Here is a 20780-nt window from a genome sequence, read left to right as displayed (position 1 = left end):
TAAAGAGAAACTTACCATTTAAATACTAAGTTCAACCATTCAGTAAGTACAGTGATCCACAACACTGAAATCCCAATCTTTCTGTTGAGGTAGTACGTTACAGGGAAGTAAATAAAAAAAGAGGTTCTGGGATCCCCGATCCAACTCATAAAGAGCATACTCTTTTCAAAGCCACCGAGAGTTTGCTGCAGAAACTCAGCCATTTGGATACCGTGCTTGTAAAGCGGCTCCATCGCGTTCTGAGGGCGGCCAAGCGCGGCGAACCGCAGCCAGCAATAACACCGGACGTCTCAATGACTGAACCACTTACGTTCTCTTCCCCGGGTTTGTCGGACAGCAAACCAACGGTGACAAACCTCGCTTTCCATACGGCGATTACAATCAAGGCAAAATCATACGCTCCTTGAAGTTTCAACCTCTCAACGCTGACGTCGCTGTTGATGTCACTTGTCGGACGAATGAAATCGTTTAGTGAAATATCCGTGAAACCTGGAGAATGAGATCGTGATCTTGCTAAATAGCCTGCTCTCACTGGATAAAGATCGCAAAGGTAAATGTTAATAATTGCTATCTTAAGAGGGAAAAGCAACAAAAATGTCGGAGATACCTGGTAAGGAAGGCAACATTCTGGAAGAGAGAAACGCTTCAGGTCCTTGACCATCAAAAGAGGTAAACTCTGTTTCGTTCTCCACAGACGCTGCCTAACTTGCTGTATCTTCCTTTTTTATATAGTTTCAGATTTCTGGCATTTCTAGTAGTTTGCTTTTGATATTGATAACAATCCAGTTGGTGCTTTTGGGTCAACTGCAATAGGCCAAAGCCTTAGATTCATACAGCACAAAACAAGAGCCCTTCACCGGCTGTGTCCAATCTAAGCATCACATATCAATCCCTTTACCAGCATTTGGTCTGTAGCCTGCTCTGCTGGTGATTCATGAGCTTAACACAAATTGAAGGAGAAAGGTAGAAACAAAAATAAATATCTAATTATGTATCCAGTATTATATATTCTGATTGTACACCTCTAAATGGTGGTAGAGTGGCACAGCTAGTAGATATGTTGCCTCACAGCTCCTGCTAACAGTGTTCTGTCCTAAACTCCGCATGGCAATTACATGTTCTCCATGTGATAGTGAGAGGTTCTTCCAAAAACATCAGGTTTCGTAGGTTAATTGACTGCTTTAAACCTGGTGTGTAGATGAATGGTGGAGGAGATTGATGGGAATGTGAAAATTAAATAGGTTAGAGGAAGATTAGAGTAAAAACAAGTGCTTGATCGTTAGTGTAGACTCAAACGGCCAGTGGGCTTAATCCATGCTGTATCTTCTCTGTGATTCTATTTGCACCCTGGCACTTCCTGACTGGAATCACTGAGCAGAAGATGGATTTTTTGAATTCTGAATTTTCCTTTGTTTCTCTTTTCTAAATTATTTGCATGGTTACTTTCTTGAAAAGATATTTGCCACTGAAACCACACAGGAATCCTGCAACAAAAACAAACTTCACACTCTGTTTATTCCAACATAAACAGAAAGGACAACAGTTTGGAATTGGTATTGGTTTATTGTTGTCACATGTACCAAGGTACAGTGAAAAGCTCGACTTGCACAATAAAACACACAAAATGCTGAAGGAACTCAGCAGGTCAAAAAGGAATAAAGAGTTGATGTTTTAGGCTGAGACCCTTAATCAGGACCCTTCATCAGGATCCACTATAGGAAGAGGTACAGTCAACGTTTCGGGCCGAGACCCTTCGTCAGTCCTGATGAAGGGTCTCGGCCCGAAACGTTGACTGTACCTCTTCCTATAGATGCTACCTGGCCTGCTGTGTTCACCAGCATTTTTTGTGTGTGTTGCTTGAAATTCCAGCATCTGCAGATTTCCTCGTGTTTGCCCTTCATCAGGGTCACTGGTCAAGGCCCGAAATGTTGACTCTTTATTCCTTTTAATAGATGCTGTCCGACCTGCTGAGGTACCTCCAGCATTTTGTTTGTGTTACTCTGGATTTCCAGCATCTGCAGAATCTCTTGTGCTTGTCTTGTATACTGCTCATCTATTGAGACAAAACAAGGTAAACCAATAACAGAATACAAAATAAAATGTAACCGCTACAAAGAAAGTGCAGTGCAGGTAAACAATAAGGTGTAAGCTCACAACAAGGTAGATTGTGGTGTCAAGAGTCCTTCTTATCATACTAGGGAACCATTCAGTAGTCTTATAACAGCAAGGTAGAGGCTACCGTTGAGCCTGGTCGTACATGCTATCAGACATTCAGCCTGGTGGAAGAGGAGAAGAGAGAATGTCTTTTTTGAGACATTGTAAGTGTTGTTACTTCAATGTACTTGTGTTATTTTTCCTGTATAATATAACAATAAAAAGATTTGAAAAGAAAAGAATTTCTGGGGTGGGTGAAATTTCTAATTATGCTTTATTGCCTGCTTTACTGAGGCAGCGAGAAGTGTGGACAGCACCATTTCAAGGTGCTATGGTTATAGAAATCTGTTATAAGTGAAGAAGTGCTGTAGAACTATAAGGATTTATGAATGGTATAGATGATAAAAAAGATAATATGAAAAAGGAAGCAAAATTATTTCAAGGAGAACTTGCAGAGACAAGTGGAGTTATGTGGAAAGAAAATAATTTAAGTCCAACAAAAGCTACAGTAATTTTAGAAGTATATCAATAAAGAGAGTTGTTAAAACAGCAGAAATAGCAGAGATCTTTTATAATACTTTGCTTTTGTCTCCGTGAGAAAATAACTCAGAGTCAAAAAATAATATAGCATGTCAACCAAGGTGCCCACCTAGGCTAGTCCCACTTGCCTGAAGTTGGCTTGTATCCCTCTGAGCTTTTCCTATCTATTACTTTTTCGAGTGTCTTTTAACTGGCGTTATTGTACCTGCTTCAACTACTTTCTCTGGCAGTTTGGTCGACATGTGCATTGCCTTCATGGAGAGTAGAGAGAAGATGAATCTTTAAGTGGTGAAGAGGAAGATGTTGAGTAAAATGAAAATTCAGATAAATTAGTTTAATAAAAAGAGAAGATGCCAAATCGCAATAGGATATATTCCAAGAGCCTGAGGGAAACGATGCAGTAGATTACCAAGACTTTATTGAATGTGGATGTGTACTGGAATACTGGAGAGTGAAATAAAAAGTGGCAGATGGAATTCATTAGTAAAAAAGTGTGAAGTGATATATTTTCATAAGAAACAGCCGTGGCAGAGAGAGATGAGCTCAGTGCTATGGAAGAAGACTGAAGATATGACAATCTCTTCAGCTTCTCCATATCCTAGCCCTCATGCATTCAGGAGTAGACACAAGTGACAAAGATATTGTTGATTTTAATTGGAGAGGTGTAGACCATTAAATTCCTTAATTTATCCCATTAGCTGAAATAGCTAAAGATAATTCTTTCTTCATATATGTCTTTGCAGGATAAAAATGCTTGTACACGAAGAAGGCAACGTGAGGATTATCAGTCTTCATTACCTGACCTCTGGGAAGAAAAAGATGCTAGGCTACTGTGTTAATGTACTCAAGGTGGTTGAGTCCACACCCAATGTGTGGGTGGCGTCCAGACCTTGATGTTAAGGGTGGGAGTAGTCAAGCCAGATGAACATCTTATCACTAGATATCTTTCAATATTTGAGTTTAGGGCAGAACCCCAGCTTTGCTGCCTACATTGTACCTCAGCACTGGTAATAATTCAAAGCATTTTTCCAGAAGAAATTGATGTTGTCAGCTGTTCCTGAGTTTGTTTATTTATTTAGAGATACAGCTCAGAATAGGCCTTTTCAGCCCTTTGAGTCGCACCACCCAGTAGCTCCCAATTTAACCTGAGTCCAATGAAGGGACAATTTACAATGACCAATTGACCCATGAATTGGGACGCGTAAAAATCTAGACTGATACTGTTAAAGGTGTTGAATTTTGGATGATACACTAAACCCAAGATTTCACTTGTTCTCTCAAATAGATGCCAATACACTGTTTTACCCATTACCTGCTACAGGCCTGCTACATACGTGCAAATGAACAAGAACAAAACCGGTCAAACTCAGAGGAGATCATGTTTTGCGAGCTGTTAGTGCACATGCGCCAGTCGGGCATGCAGCCTGTTACAGCCGTTCTGATCGGATTCTTACTTTTTTCTTCTTACTTTTTAACCTACATTATTTTTTGTGTTTTTTTTCTCACGATAACATGTCGAAGCTGCACCCTCTCTAACATGCTGGTAGAGAGAGTTTTATTTGGGTTTTTAGCGCTGGAAATAGTTACATCCCGACACGTGGGACAGAAGCATGGTCACATTGTTCATTCCAGGGACCAGCTGCTTGCGCTAATGCCAGCCGGTTTAGCGAGCAGAGCGGCGGACACCCCTGCTGAAATCCGGAGGAAAACATACAGAGGATGCAGAGGGGGATCACAAAGTCGAGGAAAGAGGACCGGGTCGAGACAACAGAGACTTATGGAGAAGAGGAATTCGGTGGGTAATAAAATGGATGAGTTCCCGGCGCTAGCCAGGCATCAGAGAACATTTCGGGAGTGCAGTGTTATGTGTTTCACTGGAACGGGGCTGCACAAGGACATACCCCCCGATCAAAACTTTTCCATGGACGGCTTCCAGACCGTTCCGGCTGACTGGAAGTGCACTGAGAGCGGTAAGCGTAAAGGAGTTGGGTGATTACTGTTCTGGTTAACAACAGATGGTGCAATCCGGGTTATATTACAATCGAGGAACGTGTTTGTAGACCGGATATTGAACTTTTTACTGTTGGACTTTGGCCATATTCCACCGAGATACAACACTGGGCGGCACGGGGGGTCGTTCCTGCCTGTGGCCATCGAACTTGCAGCTCCTCCCGTGGAGGGTCAGACACCCTGAGCCAATAGACTGGTCCTGGAGTTTTTTCCATCTGGCATAGTTTGCATTTTGTTGTTTGATTGTTTGTGGTTTTTGTATTGCTATATTTATGCTCTGTTATTGGTTGGTGTGGCTGTAACGAAACCCAATTTCCCTCGGGATCAATAAAGTATATCTATCTATCTATCTATCTAAAATGAATACCTCTATATATAAAATTTAGTACTACCATGTTGTTGTCACTGGGCAAAAAATTTGTAGAGCACGAGATTTTTGCGCGCACTGGTCATTACAAATTGGAGAGAACGTTGATCAGGAGATGGACACAGAGTCTATAGAAGTGAGGCAAAATAGCATCAACTTCATGGACCCTATACAGATTACAGAGGAGTAGGTGTTTGCTACCTTGAGGTGAATTAGGCTGGATAAATCCCCAAGGCCTAACAAGGTGTTCTCTTGGACCCTGTGGGAGGCAAGTGCAGATATTTCTGGAGCTCTAGCAAAGATATTTAAATCATTCTTAGCAATAGGAAAGGTACCAGAGAATTGGAAGATAGCCAATGTCGTTCTGCTGTTTAAGAAAAGCTCTAAAAATAAAACAGGAAATTATAGGCCGATGAGTCTGACATCAGTATTGGGAAAATTATTGGAAGGTATTCTAAGGGACCAGTTATATGAGTATTGGATGGACATGCACTGACTAAGGATAGTTGGCATAGCTTTGTGTGTGGTAGGTCGTGTCCAACCAATCTTATAGAGTTTTCGAGGAAGTTGATGAAGGTTACTCAGTGGATGTTGTCTACATGAACTTTATCAAGGCATTTGATAAGGTCCTGCACAGGAGGTTGATCAAGAATGGGTTTTGGCACTCAGCATTCAGGATGAGGTAGTAAATTGGATTAGACATTGGCTTTGTGGGAGAAGCCAGAGAGTGGTAGTAGATGGTTGCCTCTCTGACTGGAGGCCTGTGGCTAGTGGAGTGCTGGGTCCGTTGTTGTTTGTCATCTATATCAATGATCTGGATGATAACGTGGTTAACTGGATCAGAAAATTTGCAGATGACACCAAACTAGGGAGTGTCATTGATAGCAAGGAAGTCTATCATGGGTTGCAGCAGGATCTGGACCTGCTGGATAAATGGGCTGAAAAATGGCAGATGAAATTTAATAAGTGTGTGGTGTTGCACTTTGAGGGGACCAACCAGTGTAGGACTCACACAGTGAGTGGTAGGGCTCCGAGGAGTGAGATGGAACAAAGGGATCTGGGAATACAAGTCCATCATTCGTTGAAAGTAGTGTCACAGGTAGATAGGGTCATCAGCAAAACTTTTGACACATTGGCCTTCATAAATCAATGTAGTGAATATAGAAGATGAGATGTTACGTTGAAGTTGTATAAGACATTGGTGAGGCCTAATTTGGAGTATTGTGTAGCATAAACACGTGAAAATCTGCAGATGCCGGAAATCCAAGCAACACACACAAAATACTGGAGGAACATAGCAGGCCAGGCAGCATCTATGGAAAAGAGCAAACAGTCAGAAGTTTTAGGCCGAGATTTTTCATCAAGACTGGGGGAAAAAAAGATGAGAAGTTAGAGCAGGAAGGTGGGGGGAGGGGAAGAAGAAGTGAAGGTGGTAGGTGAAACCGGAAGAGGGGGAGAGGGTGAAGTGCAGAGCTGGGAAGGTGACAGGGGAAAGACATAAAAGGCCGGAGAAGGGAACCTGATAGGAGAGGACAGAAGACCATGGAAGAAAGGGAAGGAGGAGGAACACCAGAGGGAGGTGATGAGCAGGTAAGGAGATAAGGTGAGAGAGGGAAACAGGAATGGGGAGTGGTGAAAGGGGGACAATTACCAGAATTTCGAGAAATTGATGTTCATGCCACCAGGTTGGTGGCTACCCCGATGGAATACACGGTGTTGGTCCTCCAACCCGAGTGTGGCCTCAGCACGACAGTGGAGGAGGCCGTGGACTCTCATGTCGGAATGGGAATGGGAAGTAGAATTGAAGTGGGTGGCTACCAGAAGATCCTGCTTTTCCTGGCAGATGGAACATAGGTGTTCAGCAAAGCGGTCTCCCAATCTACTTTGGGTCTCACCAATTTAGAAGAGGCCACACTAGGAGCAGCAGTCACAGTAGATGACCCCAAAAGACTCACAGGTTAAGTGTCGCCTCACCTGGAAGGACTGTTTGGGACCCTGAATGGTAGTGAGGGAGGAGGTGTAGGGGTGGGCGGCACTTGTTCCGCTTGCAAGGATGAGTACCAGGAGGGAGATCAGTGGGGAGGATTGAATGGACAAGGGACATGGAGGCTACGGGGGCAGTAAGTGAGGACAAGAGGAACCCTATCCCTGGTGGGGTGCCGGGAAGACGGAGTGAGGGCAGATGTACACAAAATGGAAGAGATGCGGGTGAGGGTAGTGTTGATGGTGGAGGACAGAAAATCCCTTTCTTTGAGGAAGGATGACATCTCATTAGTTCTGGAGTGAAAAGCCTCATCCTGAGAGCAGATGTGGCAGAGACGGTGGAATGTAGAGAAGGAGAATGGCGTTTTTAAGAATGACAGGGTGGGAAGAGGTATAGTCCTAGTCGCTGTGAGAATCAGTGGGTTTGTAAAAGATACCAGTCGATAAACTGTCTCAAAAGATCAAGAAAGGGGAGGGAGGTGTCTGAAATGGACCAGGTAAATTTGAGGGCAAGGTGGAAATTGGAGGCAAAGTTGATGAAGTTGACGAGCTCTCCGTGGGTACCGGAAGCAACCCCAATCTAGTTGTCGGTGTAGCATAGGAAAAGTTGAGGAGTAACACCAATGTCGGTTTGGAGCACAGACTGTTCCATGTAGCCAACAAAAAAAACAGGCATAGTGGGACCCATGCGAGTGCCCATGGTTATATCTTTTGTTTAGAGGAAGTGGGAGGAGCCAAAGGAGAAATTAGTGTTAGTGAGGACCAGTTCCACCAGAAGGAGGAGAGCGGTGGTAGAGGGGAACAGGTTGGGTCTGTTGGCTGGAAAGAAGAGGAGAGTTTAAGGCCCAGCTGATGGAGGATGGGGGTGTATAGGAAATGGACGTCCATGGTAAAAATGAGACAATTGGAACCAGGGAACTTGAAGTCATTGAAAAGATCCATGGCATGTTAAGTGTCACGGATGTAGGTAGGAAGGGTCTGAACCAGGAGGTATAAAACAGAGTCAAGGTATGCAGATAGAAGTTTGGTGGGGCAGGAGCAAGCTGAAACAATGGGTCTACCTGGACAGGCAGGTTATGGATCTGGGTAGGAGGTAGAAACAAGAGGTAAGGGAACTATGAGGTTGGTGGGAGATCCCCGGAGTTAATAAGGTCCGTGATGGCGCAAGTGACAATGGCCTGGTACTTATTGGGATCCTGATCAAGGGTTAAGAGGAGATGTCTGACAGTTGTCACCTAGCCTCAGCAAGGTCAGTCTGCCAGACTACTACAACACCCCCACCATCTGTGGGTTTGATGGTGAGGTTCAGATAAGTGCAGAGAATTTGGAAGGAGTGAGGTTGGAATTGGAGAGAGGAGTGTTAAAGTTAAGGCAGTTGATGTCTTGTCAGCAGTTAGCAATGAAAAGATCCAGAGCAGGCAGAAGACCAGGCTCATCTTTTTTTTAAACAGTGCTGATGAAGAGTCCCGACCTGAAATGTTGACTGTTTACTCTTCTCCATACATGCTGTCTGGCCTGCTGAGATCCTCCAGCATTTTATGTGTGTTGCTTTGAATATTAAATACAGGTGGCTCGTCCAAAATTTATCAGTATAAATTTCATACACCCATATTATACCTCTTTTGTTACAGTTTAGTGGGATGACTCCATGTATGTAAAACTAATCAGAATATTAAGTGACAAAGCAGACCTTTCCTGAACTATGCATTGAGTGGCAGCGATACGCCTTTAATGATGCGATAATGCAAGAGATGATCATTTAATGCCTTCCCTGATCACTTCCTGACATTTTTATTGAGAACCAATTGTCAAGAACATTCACCTATTGTCCTCCCCTGCATAGTTTCAATGAGACGGAATCAGAATGCTCCACACCCATTGATTGGTTTCAATAGCCCTAAAATATCAATTGAAGTTACATTGTGAAGACATTCGTTATGTGTCTTCAATTTGATAAACATCTGTTATCCATAATTTCATAACTCCAGAATAATACCTAATGGGAAGAATCTATTCTCTGGTGCTCAGTCACAATGAGAATGCACAGCTTGATTCACCGGAATGCTGAGGAACGAATCTTTGTGGATTTTGAAGGATAGCTTTCACAATCGAGTGCATTCGGTAGCAGTTACTGCGACGCTATTACAGTTTAGGACTTTGGAGTTCAATTCCGGCGTCCTCTGTAAGCAGGTTTGTACGTTTCTTCCCGTCCAAAGATGTACCGATTAGTAGGTTAATTGGTCAATGTAAATTATCCCGTGATAGGTGGGTTGTTGGGCGGCGTGACTTGAAGGGCTGGAAGTACCTCTTCTGCTCTGTATCTCTAGATAAATAAATACATACATAATGGCGATACAATCATAACCTCACTTTTCAGTTTTAAATAGGCTACGGAATTCAAATATAATTCTATTTTATTCAGAGTACATGTGTTGTAAGGAAGATTGTTGTTTTTTTCCCATGTGCTTTGTGCCCTCGTCCTCCTGGGTGATGAAGGTCACGGGTGTGAGGTGCTTCCTTTTAATTTCAAAAATAAATTTTATATTGAAAATACATATACAGAAAAAAAGAGTGCAAAAACCTTTTATTTTCCTTGTGTTATTTGCTGAATACATTCAGTAGTTAACATGTTTTTAACTATAACACCAATATCACCTATAAGCCACAGTGAGAGGCCGTTGTGCACTTTGTGGATGGTATAGACTGAGTGCTCATTTTTATATTCCACTGTTCTGCTGATTAGGGCTTTGAAGGTTGCCGAGTTACTTTCTGTTTCTGGGCAAAACTAACACAGTGCTGCCATGACTTTCTCACTGCAGACCTTGAAGAGTCCATCCGCCTTCCTCCTTGATTGACAGACTTTCGTCCGCCTCCTCCCCTTGCGCATGCTCAGGTCGGCTGAAAGGCTGCTGGGTAAGCGCTGCTGGCCCGGCAGTAACAAGATGGCTGCTCCGGGAGAATACTTTAGCGTCGGAAGCCAGGTTTCCTGTCTGACGTGCCTGGGCCAGCAGCTGCACGGGGAGGTGGTTGCCTTCGATTACCAATCCAAGATGTTAACTTTAAGTATCCTTTGTCTGGAGTGCGCGGCGATTCGGACGAAGCATGGTAGGGGATGTGTAAGTCAGCGGGTGCAGGCCCAGCGAATGCGGGGATGGAGCGGCCTTCGCCGGTGTCCTGCCAGATAGTGGGTCAGCGCATGCGCTCACCTACCCTCTGGCCTCTGCCACAAAGTGTCTTCTTGAGAAACCATAATCATTGCCCGTAACCTGCAAAATACATCCCTTGCCATTCTCTGCTGTGATCTCCCAGAATTCCGGATTGAATCTAATCTTTCACATTTTAATTGTCACCACGTTGTTTGGCATAAGGTGAGGTTGGATGAACACTATGTGGCAGTTCGGTGGTTGCATCATGGCCCTGCTCATTGTATGAAAAATCCCTTATGTGGCACTTGATTATAGCAACTGTTAAGCGACGGTAGAGTTGCGTCGATAGAAATCCTTAAATTATATATATATATATATATATATATATATATATATATATATATATATATAAAAAAAATTTGGCCAAGGGTTGCCTTGGCACCGTGAGGTTGCATCCCAGTAAGGGTAACAAACTGCTAATGTCGTTACCATGGGTAGGGCAAAGCTTGAGTACGCCGTCTTGGTTTTCTGTTTGCTGTTAAATTCTACCAAATAGGTAAATCGCAACGCAAATGTCTCAGAATAAACAAATGATTTTTTTTATATATTCGTGAAAGGTATCGAAAGTAGATTGAGATGATCGGCATGCGGTTAGTTATTTTGGGAAGAATATTTTTCGTAGTTTACATCGAGTAAGTGCTTGCTCAGGTTAGTAAAGCTATAGTTTCAGATCTGCAAAGCTACTTTTATTTAAAATGCAGTTTTAAACAAGGTTGTGTTCGACTTGGTATTTTCCAACAATGCGCTACTTTACTGTTAATGTGCTACTATAACTAGGGTATTGAAGTATGGGTGTTTTAAATTTGCACCTAAACCTTTGGGACTTAATTAGGATTATGTTGAATTTTAAAAGTAATAACTTGTTTTGTATAGTATGCATAGTAAAATCTTGGGTTTATGCAGGAAAAAAAGGTAGAACTGCAGGGAAAGAAATTATAACAGTTGACCAAAAGCTTTGTAAACTAGATTTTAAATATAAAGGAGGAAAGAAAGGTGACATTTAGGTAAGGAACTACACAGCTATTTTGTTCCTAATGTATTAAAGTAAGGAAGTGAGGCATCCTAAATAACCGGGATTGGAAGCGTGTGGGATTTATGCAGGTTTGTGAGACTAAAGAGAAAGTGGAGGCTGTGCGCATACTGGGAATAGAACTTGAAGTTGGGAATTTTAAAAATGAGCTGGTGGCTCAGATCAATGCCCAAGTGCTGAAAGAAGATTGGATTTGAATTTGGGGATGTGAATAATAGCTATTGAGGCAAAGTTGGCATAGGTAATGTCATAAAGTAACTCTTTCAAAGAGATGTGGCACAAATAACAAGTTGAAATGATACTGAGATTGTCAACAATTTAGTATGGTTTAAGGTGTCTGGAGTGTGGATGTGGTGGTTTTGGAATGGAGTTTGTATATTTCTCCACTTGTATGTTAAGAACAGATGGTAAAGCTTGTAGCCTAACCCAAGATTTGTGTTACTCTAGCACATGGGTTTTCAGCTATCATTGATGTGTAGTCTTTTAGAAGTCTTTTAGAAAATGCAAGGACAGTTCATTTGAAAATGTGCACTCATTTTCATACTGTATAATGGATATATTGGACTGAAAGGCTGTTGCACCCATTCATCAATAAATGCATGGGTTTGAGGATTTGGTCATGATTCAGACATTTGTTAGCCGTGGAGCACGTAGGGAAATGTTCTTGAGGTGAATAGTCATTCTGTGAATGATGCCATACAAATCCCAAGTTTTCTGATTTTATACAATCAGAGGAAGTTCATGCAGATGTTTAAACAGAATCGCTTAGGTGGAAAAAGCTAAAGCTGTCAGATTCAGCCTCAAAGTGCAGTTAAACAACCTGGGATTCTTGTCTTCACAAAGACCTTTGAAATTCTGAATCTTTTCCTAGTGCTTTCCCCAAAATATTCTGGATGTTTTAAGTTCCATGATACCTGCACCTACCTATTCACCTCCTCCCTTGCCTCCGTTCAGGGCTCCAAACAGTCCTTCCACATGAGGCAACACTTCACCTGTAAATCTGTTGGGGTCGGCTATTGTAGCTAGTGCTTCCAATGCGGCATCCGCTACTTGGTGAAACTCAACACAAGTAGAATTTCCTCGTAGCCAACCTTTTTAATTCGTATCCCATTCTTGTTCTGACATGTTGGTCCATGGCTGCCTCTTTTGCCACGATGAGGTCACTCTCAGGGTGGAGGTGCAACATCTCATTCCATCTAGGTAGTCTCCAACTTGATGGCATGAGCATTGATTTCTCCTTCTGGTAATTTTTTTCCTCCCCCTTTTTCTATTCCTCACTCTGGCCTCTTCCCTCTTCTCCAAAACTTTCCCTTTTGCCCCTCCTTCACTTTCTCCCATGGTCCACTCTCCTCTCTGATCAGATTCCTTCTTCAGCTTTTTACCTTTCCCACCCATCTGTCACCACCTAGCTAGTCTTCCTTTCTCTCCCACAACCTTTTTATTGTCTCCCTCCTTCCTTTCCAGTCCTGAAGAAGCGTGTCGGCCCAGAATGTCAACTATTTTTCATTTCCATAGATGCTGCCTGACCTGCTGAGTTCCTTCAGCATTTTGTGTGTGTTATTTAAGTTCCATCTTGAATTAGCATGTGGTTCTGTAAAAGAAAGTAAACATGTAAATGCACAGATCAGGCAAATTAATAAAACAACAGAACTAGGTAGATAGTTACAGTGAATGTATCTATTAAACTTGACATTGCAAAACTGATATTTTGAATTTAATCAGGCTTTTAGTTTGTAGAGTAATATCTTAGTTTTTAATTTAAACTTCGAATATTTTACATGTTGGATTAGCGATCAATTTTAAAACAATGTGTATGTTAGCAGGATAGATAACATTTCAGTCCTGCCTAAAGTAATTGAATATAAATCAAAAGTTTGTATAAACATATTTTCTGCAGGATCAGTTTGAAGTAAGCTCCACTTTCTTGTTTTCATCTGTCACTGGGAATTCACTTTTGATGCTGGGTGACATTGTCAAGCTTTATACCCATTTTTTAAAAAATGGCCTGCTAAGATTTCTTCCACGCTGACTTCAAACCTTCACTGTCATTAGTGAGAAGGGCAAGGGCAGCAAGAGAATGGGAGAATTGCCATCTTCAAATGCTATCCCACAGCATTCTGAATTGGCCTCCTGTATATCGGTGAGACCCAACGTAGATCGGGAGACTGCTTTGCTGAGCACCTTTGCTCCATCCACCAGAAAAAGCTAGCTCTCTCATTGGCCACCCATTTTAATTTCACTTCCCATTCCAACTGGTTAATCTGTGGCCTCCTCTACTGTTGCGATGAGGCCCCACTCAGGTTGGAGAAGCGATACCTTGTATTCTATCTGGCTAGCCTCCAACCTGATGGCATGAACATCGATTTCTCGAACTTCCGATAATGCCGCAACCCCCCCCCCAACTCCTTTTCCCTTTTCTCTCTCCCCTCTCACTTTGTCTCCTTACCTGCCCATTACTTTCCTCTTGTGCTCCACCACTTTTTCTTTCTTCTGTAGCCTTCTGTCCTCTCCTGTTAGGTTCCTCCTTCTTTAACCCATTATCTCTTATACCAATCAACTTCACAGCTCTTTCCTTCACCCACCCCCCTTCCCAGTTTCACCTATCATCTTGTTCTTCCTCCCCCTCTCCCACCACCTCCCAACCTTCTAACACTGACTTTTTTTTTCTCCAGTCCATAGATGCTGCCTGGCTTGCTGAGTTCCTGCAGCATTTTGTGTATATTGCTTGGATTTCCAGCTTCTGCAGATTTTCTCTTGTTTGTAAATATTGGATAATGCTATTTCCATGCGATTGTTTTGAATCAAGTATACATCAATACTACAAAGCAAATTTTTTTTAAACAAAGCAGTCTGAAATATTGTGCAATGTGTAACTTGTCTACAACATTTGTAAATTTTAGTTGGAAAAGATGGTGCTTGGGTTTGAAGAAACGCAAAGACTACAGATGCTGGAAATCTGGAGCAACACATCACTGGAGGAGCTCAGCAGGTTATGCAGTATTTATGGAAGGAGATGAATGGTCGGTGTTTAGGGCTGAGACCCCTCAGGACTGTCAGAAAGACTACCAGGAAGGTCAGAAGCCAAAATAAAAGGGTGGGGTGTTCTGGCTCCATGCAACTTTCTTTCCATTCCTGGTGAAGGGTCTTGGCTTGAAATGTCAGCTGTTCATCTCTCTCCGTCTTAGAGTATCTATTGTTGAACAATAACGGTACTTCAATTTTTTCCTTTTTACAGATTTATTGAAATTTGGCAGTGGAGATGGGCAAAGGGTGGTAAAGTGGTGCAGTGATTGCTGTTTTTAAACGCAAACAACAGGAATTCTGCAGATGTTGGAAATTCAAGCAACACGCATAAAAGTTGCTGGTGAACGCAGCAGGCCAGGCAGCATCTCTAGGAAGAGGTGCAGTCGACGTTTCAGGCCGAGACCCTTCGTCAGGACTAACTGAAGGAAGTTCTTCAGAAGGGTCTCGGCCTGAAACGTCGACTGCACCTCTTCCTAGAGATGCTGCCTGGCCTGCTGCGTTCACCAGCAACTTTTATGTGTGTTGCAGTGATTGCTGTTGTTGCCTCAGCTGCAGGAATTGAGGTTTGTTCCTGATCTTGGGTGCTGCTTCATTCTACCATTCTTCCTACCACCATGAGGGTTTCTGCGAGGTTCTTCACTTTCCTTCCATTTGCCAAAACTGTAGGTGTATGCTGATGAGGATGTAACAAGGAATAAGTTGCAGGGCTACAGGGAAATGGTGACTGGTACTGTTGGGATATTCTGCTACGAGCCAGCATGAATCCATTGAACTGATTGAACTCAGATGCAATATGTGTATTAGGAATTACCATTCATTATTTGTATTCCTTAACCATTTTCTCAGAATGTCCTTCTTCCAGTGGGAAGCCCAACCATAATGATGTTCTACTGATTAATTTAGCTTATGTTTCGGATGTTAAAACAATTAATGATCGCACAGAAACTCCACCACCCTTAGCTTCACTGAATGTTAGCAAGGTAAGAATCTTAACTAAGGAAAGATAACATCTTGAAATTTTTGATTATCTTTACTTATCCTTAAGTTTTGCAAAAAAAAAACAGGATTTTACCAATGTGTATTTCAAATATTCAGGCAACCATTTGAAACAAAAATGCTTAAATTGATAACTTTTCCAATTAGATGTGCTATGAATTTGTACATACAAAATTAACTTAGTTTTATCGTGAGAGCATGACTTTAAATTTATCTTTGAGTAGTCCTACCCTCTGCTCTTGGTCACAAAATAACTTGGGATTCTCTAATCCTACTTGCCAAAGACTTTTCATGGCCCTCCTGGCTCTCAATTCCCTTCAAGTTCTTTACTAGTTTCTTTATACTCCTCAAGGGCACTCTTTGCTTGTAGCTTATTTAACCTTGTATGTTTCCTTTATCATGACTAAATTCACAACTGGTCATCACCCAAGGTTCCTTTCCCTTTCCATCCTGTCAGGAACTTGCTGGTCCTACACTCAGTGTAGTTGGTCTTAAACAACCACCATGTGTCAGATATGGACTTGCCCAAAAACAGCTGCTCCCAATTTACTCTTCCTAGCATCTGCCTAATACTCTTGTAACTTGCTCTCCCCCTGGCCAGGCTCATTTCCCAGTGCAAAGTTTATTATGGGCTATCACACAATGTTTATAGAGCGTATTGGATGCACCTAACAAATTCTACCCCGTTTATCCTCTTGCAGTAGGGAAGTCTGAACCTGTATTGGGGAAATTGAATTTATCCACTATAACAAACCTGTAATTTTTTTTCTCAGCTTTCCCTAATCTGCCAGCAAGATGACTGGCAAGTCCATCTTGCTGGTCTCCCAAATGCTCGATTGTACGTATGGATGTCCATAAGTCAGGCATTCATAACCTGATGAGGACCTTCATTCATAGATGTTCAACTGCATAGTTTTTGCCTATACCCAAAGGAACGTACTTCTCCAAAATGAATTTAACACTTTTCTTCAATCTTGATAATGTTTTGTGTTTTTAAAGAACGGTACAGGCACTTCAGACCACAATGTTGTGCCAGCCTTTTAACCTACCCTGAAATCAATCCAACCTTTCCCTACCTCTGTGTGTCTGTGATGTTCCTTATGCAACTTGAGTGTGATTATCTCTGTGTAGCTCCTATCTATCATCTCATTCTCCCGAATGAGCCATAGGGAACTGAAGCTGCATGACCTTGTGTGGTCTCGGGCATGAGTCTTGACAAGCAACTGTTGATATGATCTCAAGCTCTGTTGAAAGTCCACTTTGGCAGTTTCATCACTTGCATTAATTTTCACAGCACAGAAACAGGCCCTTCAGCTCATCTAGTCTGTGTAGAACCATTTAAACTGCCTACTCCCTTTGACCTGGACCACACCCCTACCATCCATGTGCTTATTCAAATTTCTCTTGAACATTGAAATCGAGTTTGCATGCACCAGTTCTGCAGACGGCTCACTCCACACTCTCATGACCCTCTAAGTGAATAAGATTCCACTTGTGTTCCCTTTCACCTTTAACCCATACCTCTAGTTGCAGTCCCCAACTTCAGTGGCAAAAGCCTGCTTGCATTTACCCTATCTATACCCCTCATAATTTTATATACCTCTATCAAATTTCTACTCAATCTTCTATGTTCCAGGGAATAAAGTTCTAACCTGTTCAATCTTTCCTTATAACTCAGGTCCCCCAGTTCCAGCAACATCCTTGCAAATCTTCTCTTTCCACTTTCAACCTTATTTTCAGCTTTCCCGATGGTAGGTAATCAAAACTGCACATGATACTTCAAATTAGGCCTTCTCAACATGTTGTACAACTTCAATACCTCTAGTATTCAGTACTTTGATTTATGGAAGCCAATGTGCCAAAAGCTTTCTTTACAACTCTATCTACCTGTGCTGCCACTTTCAGTGAATTATGGACCTATATTCTCAAATCCATTTGTTCTACCGCACTCCTCAGTACCCCACTGCTCATTGTGTGAGACCTACCCTGGTTGATCCTACCAAAGTACAGCACCTCACACTTGTCTGCATTAAATTCCATCTGCCAGTTTTCAGTCCATTTTTTTTCAAGCTGGTCCAGATCCTGCTGCAAGCCATGATAGCCTTCCTCACTGTACTACACCCCCAATCTTGGTGTTATCTGCAAATTTTCTGATGCAGTTAACCATATTATCATCTAGATCATTGATATAGATGACAAACAACAACAGATCCAGCACTGATCCCTGTGGCTTCCATTCAGAGAGGCAACCATCTACTACCATACTCTGGCTTCTACAAAGCCAATGTCTATTTCAGTTTACTACCTCATCTTGAATGCCAAGCAACTTTATGACCAACCCCTCCATGTAGGACCTTGTCAAAGGTCTTGCTGAAGTCCATGTAGAAAACATCCACTGTGTTGCCTTCATCAAATTTCCTGGTAACTTCCTAAAATAAAACTATAACATTGGTTGGACATGACCTACCACACACAAAACCATGCTGACTATCCCTCATCAGTTGCATGTCTATCCAAATGCTCATATCCGGTCCTTTAGAATACCTTCCAATAACTTTCCTACTACTGATGTCAGGCTTACCAGGCTATAACTTATTGGCTCAATCTTGGAACCTTTCTTAAACAACGGAACAACATTAGCACTTCTCCAATCCTCCAGTACCTTGCCTGTTAAGGATGGTTTAAATATCTCATTTGCCTTCCACAGGGTGCGTGGGGACACCTTGTCAGGCCCTGGAGATTTATCCATCCTAAAAACTGCAAACACCTCCTCTAATCTGTATTGGGTTCATAACCTTGCTGCTGCTTTACCTCACTTCTATAGACTCTGTGTCCATCTCCCGAGTAAATATAGATGCAAAAACTCCATGAAAGATCTCCCAATCTCTTTTTGGCTCCACACATGGATTACTATTCTAACCTTCCAGAGGACCAATTTTGTCCCTCACAATCCTTTTGCTCTTAAAATATTTGTAGAATTCCTTGGGATTCATCTTCACTTTATCTGCTAGGGAAACCTCATGCTGCCTTTTATCCCTCCTGACTTTTTTTCTTAAGTGTTATTCTTGTTCTCAAGTACCTCATTTGTTCTTGTCTGCCTATACCTGCTATGCACCTCTTTCCCCCGCCCCCCCCCTTAGCTAGGTCCTTAGTATCCCTTGAAAATAGGTTCCCAAAACTTGTTATCTTTACCTTTTATTCTAACAGGCATATATAAGCTTTGTACTCTCAAAATTTCACTTTTGAAGGCCTCCCACTTACAAAGTACACCTTGTCAGGAAACAGCCTGTCCCATTCCACACTTGCCAGATCGTTTCTGATACCATCAAAATTGGCTTTTTTCCAATTTGAGAATCTCAACCTGCAGACCAGATCTATCCTTTTCCATACTTGCTTTGAAACTAACGGCACTATGATCAAGATGCAAAGTGTTCCCCTGCGCAAACTTCTATCACCTTCCCAGTCTCATTTCCTAATAGGAGATGCTGTATCGCACACTCTTTTGTTGGGACTTCTATGTACTGGTTAAGGAAACTTTCCTGAACGCATTTGACAAGCTCTATCCCATCTAGTCCTTTTGCAGTAGGAGAGTCCTAGTCAATATGTGGAAAGCTAAAATCATCTACTAAAACACCCTTGTGTTTCTTGCAGCAGTCTGTGAACCCTCTACAAATTTGTTCCACTAAATCCTGTGGACTGTTGGGTGGTCTATAATATAGCCCCATTAACATGGTCATACCTTTCTTATTCCTCAGTTCGACCCATAAAGCCTTACTGGGTGAGTTCTCCAGTCTGTCCTGACTGAGCACTGCCATGACATTTTCCCTAACTAGTAACACTGTCCCTCCCCCTTTAATCCCTCCCACTCTCACATCTAAAACAGTGGAACCCCCAAATATTGAGCTGCCAGTCCTACCCCTCCTGCAACCATGTTTCATTAATGACTACAATATCATAATTCCATGTGTTTGTTAATAATGCCCTGAACTCACCTGACTTTCTTGCGATGATACTTGCGTTGAAATGTACACAGCTCAGGATGTTAGTCACACTATGCTCAATCTTTTGATCTCTGACTTTGTCTGAGGTGTTAAGACCTGTCTCCACAGCCTCTCCACTATCTGTTCTGGTACTCTGGTTACATTTAACTCCTCTTTCCCGCATCTCTCCCTCACCCCCAGATTAGGTGCAAATTGTCTTTTCTGTACAGCCTCCACCTTCCATGGAAGAGAGTCAAATGATCCAAATATCTGACTCCCTCTCTCTGCACCAACTCTTTAGTTACATGTTAAACTGTATAATCTTCCTATTTCTGGCCTCACTGGCACGTGGCAAGAGTAGCAATCGTGAGATCACAACCCTGGAGGTCCTTCCCTTAACTTAGCACCGAACTCACTTTGCAGAACCTTGTCACTAGCTATATCATTGATACCTACATGGACCATGACCTCTGGCTGTTTACCCTTTCACTTAAGAGTGCTGAGAACTCAATCCAAGATGTCCTGGACCCTGGCATCTGAAAGGGAACATACCATCCAAGAGTCTCGTTCTCGTCCACAGAACTTGCTTTCTGTGGTATACCTGTTGTTGAGGGGGATGGCCACAGGGGTACTCTGTACTGGCTATTTAACCTCTTTTCCCCTTCCTGACTGTCAGCCTGTTTCCTTTGTCCTGCACCTTGGGTGTAACTACCTCTCTATATGTCTTATCTATCACTCCTTCAGCTTCCCAAATGATCTGGAGTTTATCCAGTTCCAGTTCCAGCTCCAACTCAGTGTGGAGTGTTAGAAGCTGCTGCTGGATGCACTTCTCGCAGGTGTAGTCGTCAGAGGCACTGGAGATCTCCCTGCCTTCTCACATCCTGTAAGAGGAGCATTCTACTGTCCTAGCAGAGCAAATGGAAAGGAAGAAACACAATAAACTGGGGGTGGAAAATCCATCTATAGCTTTTCACTTTCTCTCACTCGAGCCTCTCCTCACTGAAGTCGCAAAGAACTAAAGCATCAAAATCCCCACTCCAACGATGGCAGCTCCACTTGCCCCTGTCGTATTTTAATTTGTTGCCAATCGTGACCGCTGATTAGCTGCTGCTCAAAACAACAATCTACCATGAGTCGATGCCTTATATACTCAATCGGTGAAACTGGGTGAGCTATGTCTTGTGTTTTGGATCTCTGATTGCCCATTGTTATAAATTTAAGCTAAACTAGGAAATTGCCAGATATCCTTACAATTTACATGATGGTCCCATAAATGCTGATTATTTAGTTGTCAGTACAATTTAGTAATTTGTTTATTTGCAGCAATGTTAGTTATCTAAAGTTGAAGCCCTTGGGGTCAGTTCTGTTGAGAAATTCTAATTTAGCACAGATCTAGAATTGAGTTAGGCTGTCCCAGTCTTTATAGGTCACCCATCTTCTGGATAAATGGAACTACTAGAAATTGTGCCATAATTAAAGTTTTCTGAATT

The 20780-nt window shown here is 42.3% G+C and overlaps 2 protein-coding genes across 3 annotated transcripts in view; one reads left to right on the top strand and one right to left on the bottom strand.

The window, feature by feature from the left end:
• Positions 1-375, bottom strand: part of g6pc3 (glucose-6-phosphatase catalytic subunit 3) — a 30416-nt gene extending 30041 nt beyond the window's left edge. Inside the window, exon 1 of the mRNA XM_063037987.1 lies at positions 16-375. Coding sequence (XP_062894057.1) covers positions 16-233 — 218 coding nt within the window. The 5' untranslated portion in view covers positions 234-375. The remainder of the gene's footprint in view (positions 1-15) is intronic.
• Positions 376-459: 84 nt separating this feature from the next.
• LOC134340578 (protein LSM12-like) overlaps positions 460-20780 on the top strand; it is a 40573-nt gene continuing 20252 nt past the window's right edge. Inside the window, exons 1-4 of one of the 2 annotated variants that reach the window (XM_063037989.1) lie at positions 460-550; positions 1953-2071; positions 9874-10117; positions 15161-15294. In XM_063037989.1, coding sequence (XP_062894059.1) covers positions 9940-10117; positions 15161-15294 — 312 coding nt within the window. In that variant the 5' untranslated portion in view covers positions 460-550; positions 1953-2071; positions 9874-9939. Of the gene's footprint in view, positions 670-1952; positions 2072-9873; positions 10118-15160; positions 15295-20780 lie in introns of both variants that reach the window. The other variant, XM_063037990.1, reaches the window with a different exon arrangement.

Source organism: Mobula hypostoma, chromosome X1 (genome assembly GCF_963921235.1).
Source record: "Mobula hypostoma chromosome X1, sMobHyp1.1, whole genome shotgun sequence".
NCBI lineage: Eukaryota > Metazoa > Chordata > Chondrichthyes > Myliobatiformes > Myliobatidae > Mobula > Mobula hypostoma.
Note: the sequence above shows the minus strand (reverse complement) of the source record. Positions and strands in the feature narration are given on the sequence as shown.